The sequence below is a fragment of the Excalfactoria chinensis genome, chromosome 2 (genome assembly GCF_039878825.1).
Source record: "Excalfactoria chinensis isolate bCotChi1 chromosome 2, bCotChi1.hap2, whole genome shotgun sequence".
NCBI classification, from domain to species: Eukaryota; Metazoa; Chordata; class Aves; order Galliformes; family Phasianidae; genus Excalfactoria; species Excalfactoria chinensis.
In genome coordinates this window covers 39654955-39674472 of record NC_092826.1, presented here as the reverse complement: position 1 = coordinate 39674472, position 19518 = coordinate 39654955, and the positions used below count along the sequence as shown (strand labels likewise).

The window sequence follows — 19518 nt, the reverse complement described above, 5'->3', positions numbered from 1 at the left end:
ATTTTATTTTATTTTATTTTATTTTATTTTATTTTATTTTATTTTATTTTATTTTATTTTATTTTATTTTATTTTATTTTATTTTATTTTATTTTATTTTATTTTATTTTATTTTATTTTTAGTAACTGTTAAATAGGAAAGTACAGAACACAGATAACTTTGCTTTAGAATCGTAGAATCCTTAGAGTTGCGAGGGACCTTTAGAGGCCATCTAGTCCAACTCCTCTGCAATAAATAGGGACACCTACAGCTACATCAAGTTGCTCAGGGCCCTGTCCAGCCTGACCTTGAAAGTCTCCAGGGATGGAGTTCCACCACCTCTCTGGGAAACTTGTGTCAGTGCTTGTAAAAGACTTCTTCCTTATAGCCAATCTAAATCACCCGTCTTTTAGTTTGAAACTGTTTCCCTTTGTCCTGTCACCACAGACCCTGCTGAAGAATCTGTCCTCTTCCTTTTTATAGCCTGCCTTTAGATACTGAAAGACCACTATCAGACCACCTCAAAGCCTTCACTCTGCAGGCTGAACAGCCCCAGCTCCCTCAGCCTGTCCTTGTAGGGAGGTGTTCCATCCTTTTCATCACTTTTCTGATTCTCCTCTAGATGTGCTCCAACAGCTCCATGATTCTCCTAGACTAAAAACTTCACATCTGGACACAATACTCCAGGTGTGGTCTCACCAACACAGAGCAGATGGGCAGGATCACCTCCCTCACCCTGCTGGCCATGCTTCTTTTGGTTCAGCTCAGAATATGGTTGGCTTTCTGAGTTGCGAGGGCACATTGCTGGCTCATGTCCAGCTTGTCATCAGCTGTTACTACTAGGTTGTTTTCAGCAGGACTGTGCTCTATCCTTTCATCCTTCAACTTGCATTGGTAGTATTTCAAAACAAGTCAATCATAGAATCATAGAATCACCAAGGTTGGAAAAGACCTAAAAGATCATCCAGTCCAACCGTTCACCTATTACCAATAGCTCCCACTAAATCATGTCCCTCAATACAACATCCAATCGCTTCTTGAACACTCCCAGGGTCGGTGACTCCACCACCTCCCTGGGCAGTCCATTCCAGTGCCTGACCACCCTTTCTGAGAAGTAATATTTCCTAATGTCCAGCCTGAATCTCCCCTGCTGCAGCTTGAAGCCATTCCATCTGGTCCTATTACTAATGACACAAGAGAAGAGGCCAACCCCCAGCTCACTACAACCCCCCTTCAGGAAGTTATAGAGAGCAATGAGGTCTCCCCAGAGCCTCCTCTTCTTCAGACATTCCCAGCTCCCTCAGCCCCTCCTCATATGGCCTGTGCTCCAGACCCCTCACCAGCTTTGTTGCCCTTCTTTGAACATGTTCCAGGGCCTCGGATGTCTTTCTTGCAGTGAGGGGCCCAAAACTGGACACAGTACTCGAGTTGCGGCCTCACCAGTGCTGAGTACAGGGGGAATTTATGTACATATATTTTCTTTCAGGTCTGGTTTAGTGATGTAGCTGAGCAAGTGACTCATTTTTCTTTGGGTCTAGCTTTAATTGCACAGTGCCAACAGCAGAAATACCAGGGCAGGAGGGGTGAGCAGAGTGGTAGGAGAGCAGGATGCTCCTCGGGAAGTGTCAGGAGAGACTGTTCTTACCTTGGCTCAGCAAGAAGAGGGCACTCCAAATGTCTTGGATTCATCTCAACTGGCACTAGCACATTTCTGTTAGAGTTAGGAGGTGGTTTCTTACCATTAGCACTTCAGTTCTTGTCAGATAGTAAGGAGGAAACACATTTAACTTAATTGCAGCCTTGATCATTTTTGCAAGGAGTTTTTTTTCTGATGGTAGTAACATGAGACTCCACACTCAAAAACAATATCTAGTATGATTCTGTGTTACATAACATAAAGCCTAGCACGTTCTATAGTGGTATTATGCTTGCTGTTATCTTAGTGAAGATACAATTATAGAGAGGAATATAGAAAAGAATCAAGAAGTGTAATTTAAAATAAGTTGGTCACCTTCTTTAGGTTCATATTTCTCAGGTTTTCAAACCAAGCTACAAAATCCCTTCTTCTAAAACTTTGTCTGCAGAATCCAGGCCTGAGAACATAGGGTTGCCATTATGTGTTAAATAATAAAGGGTATATCTAAGCCCTGGATTAGTTTACAGTTGTTTGCATGGGTATGTGTAGGGGTGAAGTTGTTTCTTGCTGTACTGTATAAACATCTCTCTACTGGCTGAGTTCACTGTTGTGCTTTGCATTTTATTTTAGCTTTAAACTTCTGCTTTTTTTTGTTTGTTTTCTTTTTTTCTTTATTTCTTTTTCTTTCTCAAGACTAACATTTCCATGACAGTGTATCTTCTTATCTGCCTGTTCCACTGGTTTGCTCTAAAATTTGTATGTTTTCATGAGTGTTTTTCCCCACCTTCAAAAGATTTGCTTCTGTTCTTTTTATGAGAGGAGGGCTTGGGGCAACAATAAGAGATAGCCAGACCCCATCACAACCTTGGAAGTACGTTGCTCCTGCAGAGCCCTTTGGTGTGTTATCTGATGATCAGTCCTTTACGCAGGAGCTACTGCATTGCTACCAGATCATTGCCCAGTTTTAAATTTGCTGTGCTAATGGCTGGCAGTTTGGGTGGGTGGATTCGTATCGGCTTTGTGGACTTCGTATTGTGCTGATGGTAGTTCTTCAATACGTGCATTGACTTGCCGTTCTGTTTTGTTAGAGCCCATGGGAAAATACAGATCTCATTCTTTTGAAAAAGTTGTTCTTCATTTTTTGTTTCTGAAATTATTTGTCTGGTATTTTCTCCCCCCTTTCAGCTTGGCTTAGAATCAGTTTCAGGTTGATGAGTTCATATGGCTGAGCAGCACAGATAATTGTGGTAGGTGGTAGGTAAGCTTGGCTGATGTGGTTAGTAGATGTTGATGGATGTTGGAGTATTGCAAAGAAACAGAGAAGCATACTTGTGTATGTTTTTTTGTTTAAAATACTGAGGGCTTTTATCTTTGCATTATACCCCTGTAATATGTCTTCTATCTGAAGTGAGAAGAGACTGTTTCCTTTCTTTGAAACAAGAAAATAAACTAGAACATACTGAAGCTGTTTAGCTTCTAAAGTCTAATGCAGTCACAAAAGAAGCAATATTTATATGCATTTTTGCATTGCTGAATCTGCTCTGTCAGATCATCAGCCCTCTTATACCATTCCAAAACAAAGTTTCTGTCATGTGGAAACACTGTGATACAGTACAAAAATTCTTCTGGCTGTGATCTGATGGCTAATTGTCATTTTGTCATTGCAAGTATTCAGTGAGATGAAACAAATAACAAGTTAAGCAATGGTCTGGAGACCACCAGTGTAAGATTTCAATATTAGAATTAAATGTTGTTGGTTGTTTTGTACAATTGTCTTTAAAGTAGTGCAGTGATCTTGGGGAAAAAGAAAAAGAGGAGTGGGGGCTTTGGGGTGTGTGAAATAAAGGCAAGAGTAACGAGGATATTGAAATGTACATGCTATTTCTTAGAGGGTTTTTCCTTGTTTCAGCTGTGGGAGAGCACTGCAGTACATTCCATCTATTGTGATTTAAATGGAGAAAATATACTATTACACAGAAGCAAAATGAAGCTCTGAAAGTAATTCATGACCGAGATCTTTAAAGTGCATAGACTTATGAGGGCTGTTTTCCACCCTGAAAAGTTTTTGTTTATAGAACACAGAACAGCAGTGTTGCTGCAACTGACTCAGCCACTTTGCTTCCCTTGCAGTGTTTTACTCAGGGTGTCTGCACAGGGATGCTTCTTTAAAGTTCCTACTTTGACCACGACTGTTGCCATGTTTTCACCTGTGGTTGTGTGGGGTGGATCACTGTAGACAGGATTCCAGTTCCAGCATCACTTTGCCTGCAACAGTTTTTGTGGTGCAGGGCTTATCCACACCACCTTTACCTTTTTTACGCACATCAATGGCAACAGTGAACACAATGGAAAAAAATGATTCTTCTACCCAGGGACATCTCAGTGGAGCTGAAGGGCATCACCATGAAGGTAAACTTGGTCTAAGACTTTTTCAAGGATCCCCTGCAGTACAGAGATGAACAAGTTCTTCACTCCGACACACAACACTCAGTTGCCTGGGTGGATCTCACAGATCTCTTCTAGCACCTCAGGGGGTGGTGCTGTGTGATGGCAGCAGAGTTGTTTCCTCACATGTCCATTGTGTCATGGTGTCTAGAAGAAGAATAAAGAATTGGATGGGTTCTTTACAGGAGAATGCAGATTTCTTTCCTCTTCATTTGCAAGCTGTGGTCCTTGCAATCCTCTTGACATGGGGAGCATGTTCATTCTCCTGTAGGGTACTCTGGAGCTGGGGCTGGACAAAGGATTTGACATCTTATGAGGAAATCGTAATTGAATTCAAATTGCACGTGAAATGATGGACTCTGGATTCTTATTATTCAGGATTGAGTTTTTAGAGTTCTAATAGAATCCTAGAGTGGCTTGGGTTGGAAGGGACCTCAGAGATCAGCTAGTTCTAATCCTCCTTCTACAGGGAGGTTTGCCATCCACTAAATCAGGCATTGGATCAGGTTGCCCAGAGAAACAATGGAGAATGTGGGTATTGATCCCACTACCTCTCATGCTAAGTGAGCATTCTACTACTTGAGCTCATTTCCCTTAATACTTTCATTAATCTTTCAGCTTAGTTTTTATCTAGCAATCAGAAAACATGCATAGAACTCTACGACTTAGAAATGAAGCCAGAGAGATAGTTATTTATGGTGCATTTTAGGTTGCAGTGTCAGTCCCTTGACTCAAAGAAGTATATCTGAGATGATGGACAAGCAGAGGCATGGAATAGCTTCCCTATGAGAAATGATTAAAACAGCTATGGATCTTCACACTGAAAAAGCAGCAGCTGGGAGAAGATGTGATGAGGGTGTCTATTAGGAAATGTATCAAGAGGGGTAGTTGCCCCTACAAAACAAGAAGTAGGGGAGTAGCAGTGTAACCACTAGGTGACAGATTCAAAACAGCTAAAAGGAAGTGGTTCCTCACATGCATATACAGAGACTGTTGAGCTCTGTGGATGCAGCAGGATGTTGTGGATGCTGGAAATGTGCATGTGGTCAAAAAGCAGATACATAAGTTCATGGAAGAAAAATGTACTGAGGATTCTTGAACTGTTCTGACATTGCTTCTGCTTCATTAAGTCCCCAAGCTGAGAGTTTTTAGAATTCTCTAGAATGCAAAAGAGTGTTGTAAAGAACTTTCACTACTGGCTTACTTCTAATTTTGTAGTCTCCCTCAGATGTCTGCAGTTTGCTGCTGTAAATGAGACTGAGGCAGATGGGTCTCTGATCTGACACTACTATGGCATTTCTTGCTATCTTTAACTCTCACCACGAATTCCAATATGACATTATTTCACAGTTTGCTTGTTTCAGTTGTTCTTCTCTATTGTTTGGTTGAGTGGTGCAATTTTTTTTGCTTTCAGAATCCCTACGATGTATCCCTGAACTTTCTGCTGACTTCAGCTTTCATCCTCATTTACCTCAAACCCTACGTGCAGTTTAGCACAGGGAGCAGATAGAAGAAGTCTTCTGAGTAATGAGCTCATGGCTAGTCAGATAGAAGTTGATATATGGAGTAAACATACGGGCTAGAATTCTTTCATAACCTCTTGATTATGAAAAGATAACCATGATATTTGTATCTCCTTAGTTACTTGTGACACCCTCCATGTGCGTGGGAGTGCTGGGGTTTTTTGTTTGTTTTATATCAGCTTTCAAGTTTAATGCTTTATTGTGCACAGCTTCATTTTGTTTTGTGTTTTACCCAGTAGAAGGTCGGACTGCAAAAACAGTTTTGTGACTGACTTACACACAATTTAAGTGTATTTTTTTAGCAAATTCTCTCAAAACTAGTGTCCCCTGGAGCTCAGGAGATTGCTTTTTTGCAGCTCATGAGTAGAGTTTTGTTATGGCTGTAGGTGCCAAAAGTTCAGTTTTGTTTCAATAAATTGCCTAGAATTCTAGAAATTTCTGGTTGTTTCCTCATAGCTAAGGTAGCTGGAGAGCTTTGAGAAAAATCCCTATTTACCAGTCTTGCTGAAGCCTGGTATTGTGGTAATTTCCTAGAGCTGGATGGGATTTGCTTGGCTATTCGGCTGTGTTTTCCTGCATCAGAAGACTTGCATGTCCTCCTCAGGAGGCACCCACTCACTTCCCTGCAGAGGTAAGAGCACTGGCTGAGGGAGGAGCACAACGTGAACCACAAGCTTTTTAGAGCAGAGCTCTCTTAAATGCGAAAATTTCCATCCAACTTTTTCACACTGCAAGGTGTCACATTTCAAAAGGAAGTACCATGGCGAGCCAGTGCTTAGTTTATATATAATTAATTTAAAATTAGTAAAATGATATAGTGATAAAAACGTTGGCTTGGTGTGCTGTGATTTCTTATCAGAGTGATTTCTTAGGTTTACAAATAATTTGGCTGGGAAATACAATGTTATTTTGAAGAAAGAACTTACAGTGCAATGGATTTTCTTTTTCCTCACTACTTGTATTTCACTTTAAGCTGGGTGACAAATGATAGCAGATTGAGTTGTAATGCAATATATGCATTGATTTGCTGTGTAAACTTTGTGTTGCATTCATGCAGGGAAGCCTCTAATAAAATGCATTTCCAATAAAGATATTGAACAAACATCTAGCTATTCACAAATGCATCATATTCTAAAAGTAGGCAATTTAAGCATAGATTGATTAGCTTTTCCTTCATATCTGCTGTTCTGAGTTGCTGAAGCTGCATTTCCTTGAAAACCCGACAAGGCAGAGTATTGTATATTTGGCATATGTGACTTTGGACATTGGTCTACTTAACACTCTTCATGGAGAAAAGCATGTAGTCAGTCTTAAGAACTGTGTCCCACAGTAACTGCTGCTTTGAATAAGATAATTTCAAAGAAGGACGTACTTGCTTGTCTTTGTTTCTCCCCTTTGAGATTGGGGGAGGGAAAGAAAGTTTGATTATGGAAGTGTGAAGTTGCAAACGTGATTATTTGTACAGATTGTTCAGCTGATGCTAAATGAGTCTGATGAAGGCTGACATGTGAGCGGTGATATTACTCACTGCTGGGTCAATAGATGTTCATGGATGTTGGTCACATTGTGGTTTTTACTAAGGTGCTAATTCTGTATCTGGGAGAGCTCTAAGCCTGGCATAAGGTTAGTCTGTTCCAAATGGTATTTTGGTTTGAACTGACTGTTGGGAAGATAGTTATTTTCCTTGGGTGGTAGTTGGACAGATATTAGTTTGGATTTGGGACTTTAAAATAAATGTTATTGAAGTGCTCGGGTATTTCTCAGAATCACACTTCTAGACAAATTACGGTATTTCACTGCATATGGCACTCAGCTCGTGGTGAAAGGCAACATGAGCAGCTTCTTCCATATTGGACAAAATGAATGATTTCTAGGAAATCGAAGGTGGGCTTTGTATGGTATGCATTATAGGGGAAGGCCCTTCACGCTCTGGGTACCAGGGTGAGGTTCTGACATGCTTTTAGCCTTCACATGTGACTACAGTTCTTCTTGATTGAGGTTAAATCTTACTCACTAAATCGGTGTTCTGAGTCTAGAAATTAGTCTGTTTTATAATTACAGCACATGTTGTAGGTTGCTTAAACGTTAAGAGTTTTCAGCTAATATGCTGTACTCTTAAAAAAAAAAAAAAAGCTTCAGGCATTTTGTACTTTCTAAGAGAAATGGGGGGGAGACAGAAGCCCAATAAAATACCCAGAAGGAGTAAAGAAGAAATTCTCTAATTTAAAGTGATCCAAAGTCATCTTAAGTTCATGAACCATCATCATTGTTTGATGTCAGCACAACTGAGCGGAAGTTTGTGGTTTGTTAGTTAACTGCTGCCATAGATTCAGAACTTCTCGCTGCCTGAGAGCGTGGATGGAAAGCAAGCGCAGTGGGCTGTGCACGGCAAACCACACTGCAAGCCTTCTGACCTCTTGACAGCAGGATCAGGGCCCTGCCTCGAGACGAAGCTTTATACAGCTTCTTGCATAAGCTGCTGCAGTGCTTCATGTCTGAAATCGTGATAGACCACGATTAGCAGAGCAGTAGGCAAGCGTATCTGCTCCTGTGTTTCATCATAGGAGGGGAAAGAGAAAAAGCAAGCTCCATCCTTAGAGAGAGAAGCTGCTGCAAGAGAGGGAAAAAACAAGCAAAAAAAAAAAGCCATCGTTGCCTCATGTTGTTTTAGCATGTGACCAGTTACAGCAATTGTTGATTGTCTGCATACCGGGAAAAAAAATGTCCTCTAGCATTAAAAGTTCACAGTCTCTACTTCAGGTCATTGCAAATAACCTTTCCTCTAAAGGCGGTTATTAAGGAAGTGGACATCTAATCCAACCTTTAAATATACTTTGCTGAGCCAGAAGAAAATCAGAGAGTGCCAGAAAAGGTTTTTTTTTAAGCATGTAGTGAAGTTCATTTTCTTTCCATTATTTCTGCTTAATTTGAATGTTGAGATGTGGCTTTTTCATTCTTTGAGAGTAAACTTCTACAGGGAAGCAGGTGGAATAAAACTGAGGTTGCAGAAGGCTTTAAATGCTCATTTATCTCTGAGGAGGGTTCTACAAAGTGAACTAGGAAACTCTTAAAGCCATCTTCAAATCTCTGTATTCTTGTGTTCCCTCCCCCCCCCCCCCCCCCCCCATCTTTAAATATGACAGGTAACCAAGGTGGTTTTCTCTGTACATGATTAAGTCCCCCAGAGTGGAAGCTGGACTGTGTCTGACTGTACAGAATCTTTGGATGAGACAGATGCAGAAAGGCTGGGGGGATCATTTCTGGGGTCCCAAGCACAGGGGCAACTCATGAATCTCAGTACCACAGTTAATGTTTGTGGAACTGATTTTTTTACTAATATCCAGTGGCTGAAGGTGGCAATACCTATCACAGGGGCTAGGGACTCAGTCATTCCATGGTCAAGAAACTCTTGAGATCAGTATCTCCGATACCAAGCTGTCTTATTTAGTGGAGGTGTACTCCATCAGGCATTCCACACAACCTTAAGCATATTTTCCATGGAATGCTTGTCTCATTTATTTCCTGTCTTATCATATTATAAAATTTATGTCCACAGTAAAAAACATGAAGGAGAGAAACTTCTGTTCATTACATGGTATTTACATTGGTGTATGTTGTAATGATTTTTAAAGCATCTTTGTCTTATTCGTATGTTCATGGTTTCTTGCATCTTATCACAGTTTCTATAAAGCAGGTTATCTTAGAAATATGTTATTGCTTCGTTTCCAAAATTGAAGTGTGTTCATTTGGCTTAGGCACATTAAAAATGATGCACCTGTAGCTGCTGTTCTTTAGGAAGGATATATGTACATACATAGAAAGCAATTCCATTTAACCATCCACCTAGATACGGAATTGTGAGCTTAATACAAACTTCTTTCTTTAATTTCAATTGATTATAATTTCTGTTTATTACTGATCCTTTCCCTTTCCTCTTGGGAGAAATCTGCTCATCGACAAATAGGCAAGATTTAAGAAGATGGCTGTGATCGTTTTAAGTATCAAGCAAGTCAGTGGACAAGTACTCAAGTTAGTAATGTGTGATCCTTTAGGAGCCAGTTTTAGTGAACTAATATTACAAGAAAGAAATGGAGAGCCTCTCCTGAAAGTGTATGTCTGTTTTTATTCTTTGTGGAAATGCTGACTGGCCATTAGTTAATGGTATTATCCACATGAAGATATGATGAAAATGGAACACAGAAATCTATTAGTAATTTTAAAAGTAATTGAGGCATTGGTTGCACAGACATAGCAAAACCATGGTTATACGTAATTTGAGTACCAGTAAAAATGCACCTGCCTGTAAAAATGTATATATATATACATATGTATATATATATAGCCTCATCTTATATCTGTAACAGGAAGGTAAAAGTAACACCATAAACCTCAGAGTTCCTATGAATGATTTGCTGCTAACGTCAGTATTTTTTTAGAGAATGTGATTATTTAGATCAAACAAACATTCTTTTGGCATTAGTGACGTAACAGGCTCGTGTTTGGTGAGATTTCCTGTTTACTTTGGGTCTGAGTGCAGACGTCTCGAGAAAGCGGGTGCTAAAACTTTCATTCCGTATCTGCGTGTAAAGGCAGTAAAAAGTGATCAGAGATCTGTAACCAACTTTATATAGGTTTTTATTCTTCAGAAAGAAGGGAGTAATGGCAGCTGAGACATAGAAATCTCATAAGATCCAGAGATGTCTTGGTTTGCTGACTGAGCTAATTCCTGTTTTAATCTTACAATTATCAGCCAATATGAATTTGGCAGCCTTGTGAGCTACTGTCATACTTTTCTGAGCTGGGACCCATGTTAATAAATTCCCTTGGAGTCAAGGGACTGAATGTCCCTTAAGAATGAACTGTTGCCTATTTAAGAGCTCCCGAATGGTAGCAAGGCATTGCAGTGGGATTCAGCACTCAGTTTTATTCCGTATCTTCTCATAAATTTTCTATTTCAAATCATAACTTCTGTGAGTGTTCATAACTAGAAGCAATGCATCTGTTTTGTAATTTCTGTATATGATTCATACTTAGTAAGTTGCAAGCCTCCTTTAACATATATATGTATTTTTCTAAAGGGCAAAAATTGTCATCTTGTTTCATTATTCTTTCATTATATAATCCCCAGTTTTATCTATAATTTGGACAATAATGAAACAAGATGATAATTTTTGCCCTTTAGAACAAAAAATCTTGTTTCATTATTGTCCAAATTATAAATAAAACTGGGGATTATGTTTAACGATCTGTTATTACTTTTCCTACTCTGTTGACTTGATTTCCTTGTACCTGTCTGCTCTGTAGAGGATAAAGGGCTGTGTTATAAAGCAGGCCACACTGCAACATTTAATCAAAGTCTCACATGGACTGAGATCAGAAATTAGTATTTTTTTAGGGCATCTTTCTTTTTTTAGCTTAGTTTGGTTGCATTTTGACAAATGAAGCCATGAACGTGAGAGCTCACTTCATCTCCCTAACACAGCAGCCTGGAGACTGGAGTCCTGAGGTAACTTCTGAGCTCAGGTCAGCGAGACCGCTGCAAAGGAAGCCTTGCTTTCACTCCCAAATGGTACAAATCTAATAGAAAAACGTGGCCTGCAATAAACTTACTAAGTGAATTTTGTTTCTGTTTTGATGGTCTTTATAGAACAAGATAACTGATTGCTTTTGTAAAGGTGACTTCAGTAGACTTGTATCCTGCGAGGATAAAATGTGTATTTCTACGTATGTGATTCTGATACTAGCGTATGGAACAGTATCAACATTGAGACCTGCTTAGGCATTAAATTACTGTTGTATTTAGAGATTCTGCAACCGTTGCCTTAATTTGTGAGGCAAGAAATTGCTAAATGTGAAGCTATTTGGTAATTTAGATCGGCACTAGAAGCCAAAACAGTGTATTGGAGAGCAAGTTAATGACAACAACAAACATACTGGAAGCAAATAAGGAGGCAAAATCACATGCAGTGTACCTTAGGAAAAATGTATGATTTTCTTTAAGAAAAAATGACGAGAATCAGGAACAGCTCTGCAGTGGCCGTGGTGAGAGTGGATTCTTCTTTGTGGGAAGTACTGAGCTGAGGGATGTCTCTCTGAAAGGCCAGGCTGGGTTGAGCAATGCCAGCACTCCGAATTTGTACTGAACTGGATGAACTATCTTCCTTTCCAAACTTATACCACAGAAACTGTACGGGGGGGTCCTTGGTACTTTTCATACTGCTGTGACAATTCAGATATGCCAAGTAGTGTTTGAGTGGAGCCAGATGAGGTTCATGGGGCCTGTCAGCCCAACCTGCTACCAGGTGAACATTGTCTCTGGGAGCACAGGGCTGTGCTTGAGTTCACAGGGCTGATCCAAGCTGAATGTGTCTATGAGGTGAGTAATTTGCAATGCTGGATGACACAACTTTGTGTTTTTTAGTGGTAACTACAGAACAAAGGGGAGAAAAATAGACATCGTAACTGAAGTTAGTGTTTATCTGTAGTTTAACTTATACTGGATTTGATGGAAATTGTGTTTTTTTTTTCAAGGCAGAAACTACTTCTTGAGAATGCAGATATTCCTGTTATCATGAATACATATTTCAGTCAGAAGGTACCCAGTGAACACTTAGAAACAAGCAAGACACAGGATCCTACAAAGATGCTTATTAGAAAGAATATTGTACCTTTGGCACAGACATTCAAACTAGATGACCTTGACAATAAGCAGCCCCAGGAATCTCCAGATAATCAGGTAAGGCTCATTCATTTAGTTCTCACTTTAGCATTTTGCACGAAGTTGGTGAGCAGATGAAACAAAAATTACTGACCTGTTCAGTTTCCACTGTCATTTAACTAAAGCTGAATAATATGTGATGTTTATTTTAATAATATTTTCTTAGTGGAGGCTTCTGGCCCATCCAAAGGCTGAACTGCTGAGAGGTTATTTTGCTGAAGTCTCACTACTGTGCTAAATAGTAATTGTAGTTTGTTTTATCATACATTTTTCTTCCATACAGCTGAGTAGCCAAACCTTTTTTGAAGTAAAATCAATTTCCTGGTAACTGCTAAGATAGTACCAGCTAAGGTACTATTTTTAATAAATATTCTCTTTTCCCATTCCTATTGAACTCATTTCCAAGTCAGTCCTGTCCTTTATTTAATGCATCAATTGGGATCATAAGCCTCCTTTCCAGCATCTTTGCAATTTGTTTTCTTTTCTGTTCTAACTTTGCTTATATCAAAATAACTGCTGACTCTTCATATCTCTAGCTGTTGTACAAGCTGAGGTATTCTAAGGGATTTGGCTATCTGATAGTTTGTACCAGCGCTTTCATAAAGATTCGCTGAAAGTTTTTGGATTGTCCACCCAAAAATTGTTGTTAACATTTGAGAGTTTTGGTCCCAAGAACATAAAGAACAACACTGGGTATTATTGTTGTATTTGGCCTATGTATATATATAATATATAATATATATGTGTATATATATGGATATGTGTGTGTGTTTATATATATATTTACATATAATTCCATGTATAGGTGTGAGAATGAAGCAGATGCCTAAATCAAATCTTAATCTTAATTTCTTGGTACATCTCTATCTGGTAGAGAGTTTCTACTGCGATATGTGAAAACCAGAACAATTTAATTCTTTCCTTGATACTTCCTAGAAAAAACATTTCACTTAAAACTCATAAGACACGTTTCATTGCAACTACTTTGCAGACAAGCATATAATTGCACCATTATTTTCTTATTAACAGTGCATTTCTGCTTCTCAATTGATAGATAACACTCATGGTAAGGTTTGTAAAACTTTAAAACTTTGCACTCTATCCAACTTTAAAAAAAATGTTTCACTTTGAAAATAGAACTTTGACTCATGCTGGAAAGGAGCCTATATGTAGAATGTTCGTTTATACTTGCAATCAGTTTTTTACTGGAAAAGAGAGATTCATTTTAGGTTGAAAATTAATGCAACTACTCATTTAAACTGAGGTAAAATATAACCCAATTTTGTACATAATATGTATTTGGGGAGCTTGGAGGACTGGATTTCTGAAATACATTTGGTAAATAGCTAAAGGGTGGACTAAGGTTTGTACTTTTAGATTAAGCTTTTGTACTTCTCTTTAATCATCTAATTTTTAAATTGAAACATTTTGCATTGAAGTTTCTAAACACTTGTTCATTTTCACATAAGTGTGAAGGTCTGTAGCATTCAAGATAGATTTTACCCCTTTTTAGAAAAGGGAGAAACAGAGCAGTGGAAAAGTAAAAATGAAACTATTCAAGAGGAAGAATCATAAGTACTAGTATCAGTTCTCTTTTCCTCCTACTGTCACCCTCATTTCTCATGGACTGACTTAGCTCATTCCAGATCAGTAATTAATACAGGAGAGTGCTATGTGCTATACTCACTTTAGCTGTTTATTAAGAATCCTCAATAGACATGGGTCAGTAGTATGTAAATCAGTTTACATGCAGCATTTTGAAACTGACCTTGTACTTGCAGAGATTTTTCTTGTGTTGCTTTTTAGCACTCCATAGTTTCACCATCCCATTAAATGTTTCTGTTAATGGATTTTCCTTCAGCAGGTGTCTTGTGCTCCACAAATCCTTAACAACTGTGATCCTAAAAAGCATCCCTTAGCGCTGAGTGCTGTTAATGATTCTCTGCTTGAAATGGTGGAAAGCCAAGGAGCAGTGGGATGGAGGGAAGTGCAAGTACGAGTCGTTATCCAAAGGGTGTACTATTTGCCTGCAAGAGAAGGTTTCAGAAGCCAGATTCAAGGAAACCAGCCTGTGCCCATCATAAATTCAGATCCACTAAATGTTAGGTAAGTAATTAAGATGTGTGGAAGTTAACCTAACATGCCTGTTACGTATGAGAAACCAAAGAGGAGGGAGTTTGGAATTGTTTTTCTTAGCCTTCGGGTTCCAGGAAATAAGTGCATTCAACAAGGTGCAGGATTTTTAATACCCTTTTAATAGATACGCTGTGAAATGGAAGTAATGCTGCCCATGGGAGGGAGGGATCTGTCCACAGTTGCATCAGCAACTAACAGGAAGACTGAAAATGTATTAAGCGGAACCACTGATGATCGTGGGCATTCTATACTGTTTCTTGTGTTTCACAGAGTAAGTATTGCATCAAATGCTTCTCATTTATTTATTCCAGTCTCCAGGATGCTCTACTGTTAATTATGATCATAGAGTGGTCTCTTGGAAGAAAATAGAAATATAGGGAGAGATGGAGAAGCAAAAGGCTCTTTTGAAGTGGGTATGATTCTTTGATTCTATGATTTTGATCAGACCTTGCGTGAGGAACACAGGCAGACACATGCAAACTGCCATTGTGAAGCCACTGGAAAAAAACTCCTGTTGACTTCTGGATATCCAGAGGTCATGGGAGTTCATCTGCTCCGTAGTATAATGTGATCTGCTGTCAAAACATTAACACCAATCAGAAATCTTAAATGCAAAACCGTGGAGTGTACAGCTTTAGCGTAGTGTTCTCAGCTGCTTCTATTTTAATCTTTGCATCCTGGCACTGGTCCGCTCTCAGTGTAGGGAATCAAAAATGGGACCTTGTTTTTGTCAGTGTAAAAGATGGATGGGGCAGTTTTCCCTTTTGACCAGTACCGAACTTCAGTTTAGAATCCTCAAGGTTTGAGACCAAAGACTGATTTCCAAGTCTTTCTCAGCAACTCTGGATCTAAGATTACTGTCTGTTATTGAATTTCCTTCCTCCAGGGTTTGTGTTAACTTTTGGTTCTTGATGGGTTAACATTTTATAAGCTTTACTTTAACTGAGGAAGTTTATTAAAGTAAGTAACAGTGGCAGAGCTTTTATTAAGCTTGTAAGTACAGCCTTCCAGGGCATTAGGAGATCTTTCTTCCTGCAATTAGTTTGAAAGATCCCATTGAGAACTCACCAAATGTAGTTTGCAATAGGCTTTGAAGAAATTCTTCAAAGGTTGGAAGAATTTCAGTTCCTCTAAGCCACCCTGCTGATGGTTGTGCCATGTTCAGAGGTTCTTCTTGAGTTTTTGGAGTACTGAAATTCTCCGAATTCTGGCTACCTTGTAAACCACTGGATAATTTATGGCGCTCATTGGTCAATAACATTCCTCCAGGAATGATTTAGGAAGACTGGTCTTTCCTAAGAAGCATATTCAGTCATCACCCTCAGAAAAGTAATTGTCAACAACTTTGCCTCTCATGTTTTATAAAAGTTATCATAGTATCATAGTATTGTGCGAGTTGGAAGGGACCTTAGAGATCATCGAGTCCAACTCCCGGGATTCGAGCCCTCTGTGTAGCAGAGCGGCACTTCTACCCCCTGCTCCACAGGGGGGGATTCGAACCCGGGCCCCCTGGTGTTGCAAACGGGAATTTTACCACTGCGCCACCGGAGGCACACAAAACTTATATAAGTTATATAAAGTTATATAAATTTGCATTATTTTTAAAACATAATTGGCACACCTTGTTGTGTGAAGTCATTGCTCTATAATTTAATTATTGCTATTGTATGTATTAAAAAGATAGGCAAGGATGTTTATTGACCCCACATCAGTCTTTGATTTTGAGGCCAATATTCCTCTGTGTAGGTTTTCTTCTGAGGACTACATTTGATCAAAAGTCAGGGCAGCTGACACTCTGTTATTCAAGTTGGTTTTTAAAGCCACCAATTCTAGCAGAGGACAAATGATAGCTCTCCATTATTACTTTTCAACTTCTGACCAAAAATGTACTTGATCACACAGTTCCTAATAGTTAACCTGCCTGAGTCTGCACTCTTCACAGGAATGGGGTCAAACAACACAAATCTCAGATTGCACTTCTTCTGTCAAACTTGAAATAGAGATTAAAAAAACAGTGAGGATGTGTTGTAGCTGGGTATTGCCATGTGCAGTTGTTGAACTGGCCTATTGGGAATTCCTCAAATATTGTCCATGTTCTTGTTCAGGAAAGATCTTGGTGGCTGTCATTTGCTGCAATTAGAATTGCCTTTAGGATCCATGTGCTCTGAAGAGAAAAGTCAAGCCCCTTTCTCTCTGAAAGGAGGAGAACGAACACTCTTAAAGATTGGAGAACAGAAAACACCTCATACTGCTTTATCAGCTGTCATTTTCATGGCTGATAAGCATCCACATGAGACATTTCTCTATCAAAAAAGGCTTTGTCTGTCACCTGATAGTGAGTAAAAGGGTTCAACGCCCTCTAACAGGTCTTTGAACCAAGTAATGGCCCACACTTTTTTAAAGAAAACCCTTTTTTCTTTGTTAACTTCCTTTTCTAAAGTAAAACTGCCATAAAAGCAACTTTTGTAAGATAACTCACTGTTCTGTAAAAAGAAGTTTCTAATTAGATATCAAGGTAGGTGATTTACTTGATTTGAATTGTTGTGTGCTGTTGTATATATTCTGTTATAGCATACAGTGTAACCTAGATGTTGTTGCCCCAGGAAGCATCAGAAAAACAGATATAGAGACGTGAAATGAAATGTCAAACAGGGGAAACAATGCATTTTGTTCAAAGCATCCAGTTTCTAGGAAGAGTCTGGCAAATTGTGAGAGAAATGTATGTTTTCAGCGTTCAAATTGATTTATTGAATTGTTTGAAGCTCAAGTGGGAAAAGCAGAACTTACGGTGCTACCTATAGATATCTAGCTTTCGTTGTTTGTAGAGATAAATACATAGAGTATAATGTTTTACTGATAGGCAAATGGCCTTTAAGTCTGTCTTTACTTAGGACTTCAGTAAGTAAGACTGTGTGTTTAGCTGAAGTGTATCAGCATTTTCTTAGGATGCTCAGAAACCCAGCGCCTGAAAAATTCTCCGTTTTCTGTCATACTTAAATTGTTCTCACGTTCTCTGCATTATTATTTAGTCATTTGCCTTCCCCCCTTTTAATTAGCTGCTCTTGCAAATGGGCTTTTCATGCTTAAGAGTTCCAGAGGGGGTGGGGGTGGGCTGGGAGGGAAGAAAGTATGACTTGCTTTGACTGTCTGCCCCTTATCCAGCATTCCTGACATAGTTTTTGCTGCCTTTTCCCCTTCTGATGAGACAGATACTTTTACAAATGATCCATCGTGTATTTGTTGTACACTACGACACATAAAATGAATTATTTCGACTTTCTGAAAAAGGCCTGACTGTAAGTACATGAATCCCAGAGAGAATCCTGTCAACCTGAGGAGTTTTCTGGCTTTGAGGTGTCTGACTCATTCTGTCGGCCTTGTACTTTGCGTTCCTAGGATAAAGCAGTGTATAATTTGGATTTTACTCTTAGCCAGTATCTGTTTGTTTTGAGTGGGCCAAATGAGTTCAGTAAAAAATAGAGACGGTCAGTTCTGTTCCTTAAAGGACAGGGATCATTGTGTGATAGTTGGTGAAACTAAAATAGATACATTTTCAGGACTGTTAGGGGGTTAAACTGGCCAGAAACCCAATCTCACCAGATTTGGGTTAGGAAGCAGGGCTGAGAAGGGTGTTGTCTCCTAAGAAGGAAAAAGCTAAGCACTTCTAAAATAAAACAATGCTGGCTATAGCTGAGAATCCAGATTTTAAAATCTTTGTGGGTGAGTAAAGAAATGTTCCGTTCACTTCTCTTGGCGTACGTTTTGACCTACTTCCCACCTGAAAGCTAGCTCTCAAGCCTACCGTGACTGTATTCCAAGAACAAAAGAGAGACATTACACTTACTTTAAAAAATTACGTGATCAAACTCTATCCTCTACCCTTCAATAGTTCTTTCAGTTTTACTCTTTATTTTGTTTTCAATCTGCCAGATCTTAGAGAAGCAGAAAGACCAGCTACTGTGCAAGCAGGACCCTTAGGGAGCAAAATATGTAGAAGAGCCAAGCATTTGTTAGAGTGGCTCAAAGAAGCGGGAGTGTGGGGAAAGTAACATTTCTCTTTCTGAATGGAAACATTGCAGTCTGTTGCTGGGATTCATTACACTCTCACAAGTTGTTGCATGTTTCTGTGTAGTCTGTTCCTATGTGATTCTGCTTAGAACAGCTTAACTGGCAAGGGGTAATCCCGTAGAACTAATTCATTTTAAAGTTAGATTTCCTTTTTCTTCTCTTTCTTGGTCTAATGAGCTTTGCTGTTTATCTTAACATAAATGTAGGGAACATGCTAACCTGTCTGGATGCATGCACCACTAAAAGTTAAGTGTCAAGTGCTGCAACTAACATTTCGAGTAGGTAGACCAGCATATTGAAAAGTAATCCTTCTGGCATGGAAAACTTGTCTTGAATTACATAGCACACACTTAAGGAAAGAAAAAAGAAAGAAAAGAAAAAGAAAAAGAAAAAGAAAAAGAAAAAGAAAAAGAAAAAGAAAAAGAAAAAGAAAAAGAAAAAGAAAGAAAGAAAGAAAGAAAGAAAGAAAGAAAGAAAGAAAGAAAGAAAGAAAGAAAGAAAGAAAGAAAGAAAGAAAGAAAGAAAGAAAGAAAGAAAGAAAGAAAGAAAGAAAGAAAGAAAGAAAGAAAGAAAGAAAGAAAGAAAGAGAAAAAAAAGAAAATCTGGGGAGGGTAAAAAAAAGTACAAATCTTATTTGCAAAGAGCCCAGATTGGATAGGACTGTCATGAAAGATCCATGTTCACAGATGCTAACATCTGTCAGGGTGTTTTTTGTGGCTGACTTAAATCTGTTTACAGCATTCCATTTGTTGGGTTTTTTGTTTGTTTTTTTTTTTCTGTTTGTTGTTTTTTTTTCTTTTCAACAAAACATTTTAAATGGGATGGTCATAAATGCAAGTTTTGTTTTTTTTTTTTAAATTACATTATGTTTCTGGGATGTGATTTTTCAAGTGGGAAGTAAACAGGAAATAGGTAACTGAACTGCAGTAGAGAGTGCTCCATGAGCTAGAAATTCTCTCTGATTTCCCCTTTTCAGACCCTTCTTGGAAGTGAAGATAGGGGTGCTTTTAGT

General features: G+C 38.8%; 1 protein-coding gene across 1 annotated transcript in view; it reads left to right on the top strand.

Moving 5' to 3' along the window:
* SPIDR (scaffold protein involved in DNA repair) overlaps positions 1 to 19518 on the top strand; it is a 198756-nt gene that overhangs the window by 116871 nt on the left and 62367 nt on the right. Inside the window, exons 9-10 of the mRNA XM_072330289.1 lie at positions 12116 to 12320; positions 14167 to 14408. Of these exons, the coding sequence (XP_072186390.1) occupies positions 12116 to 12320; positions 14167 to 14408 (447 nt within the window). The remainder of the gene's footprint in view (positions 1 to 12115; positions 12321 to 14166; positions 14409 to 19518) is intronic.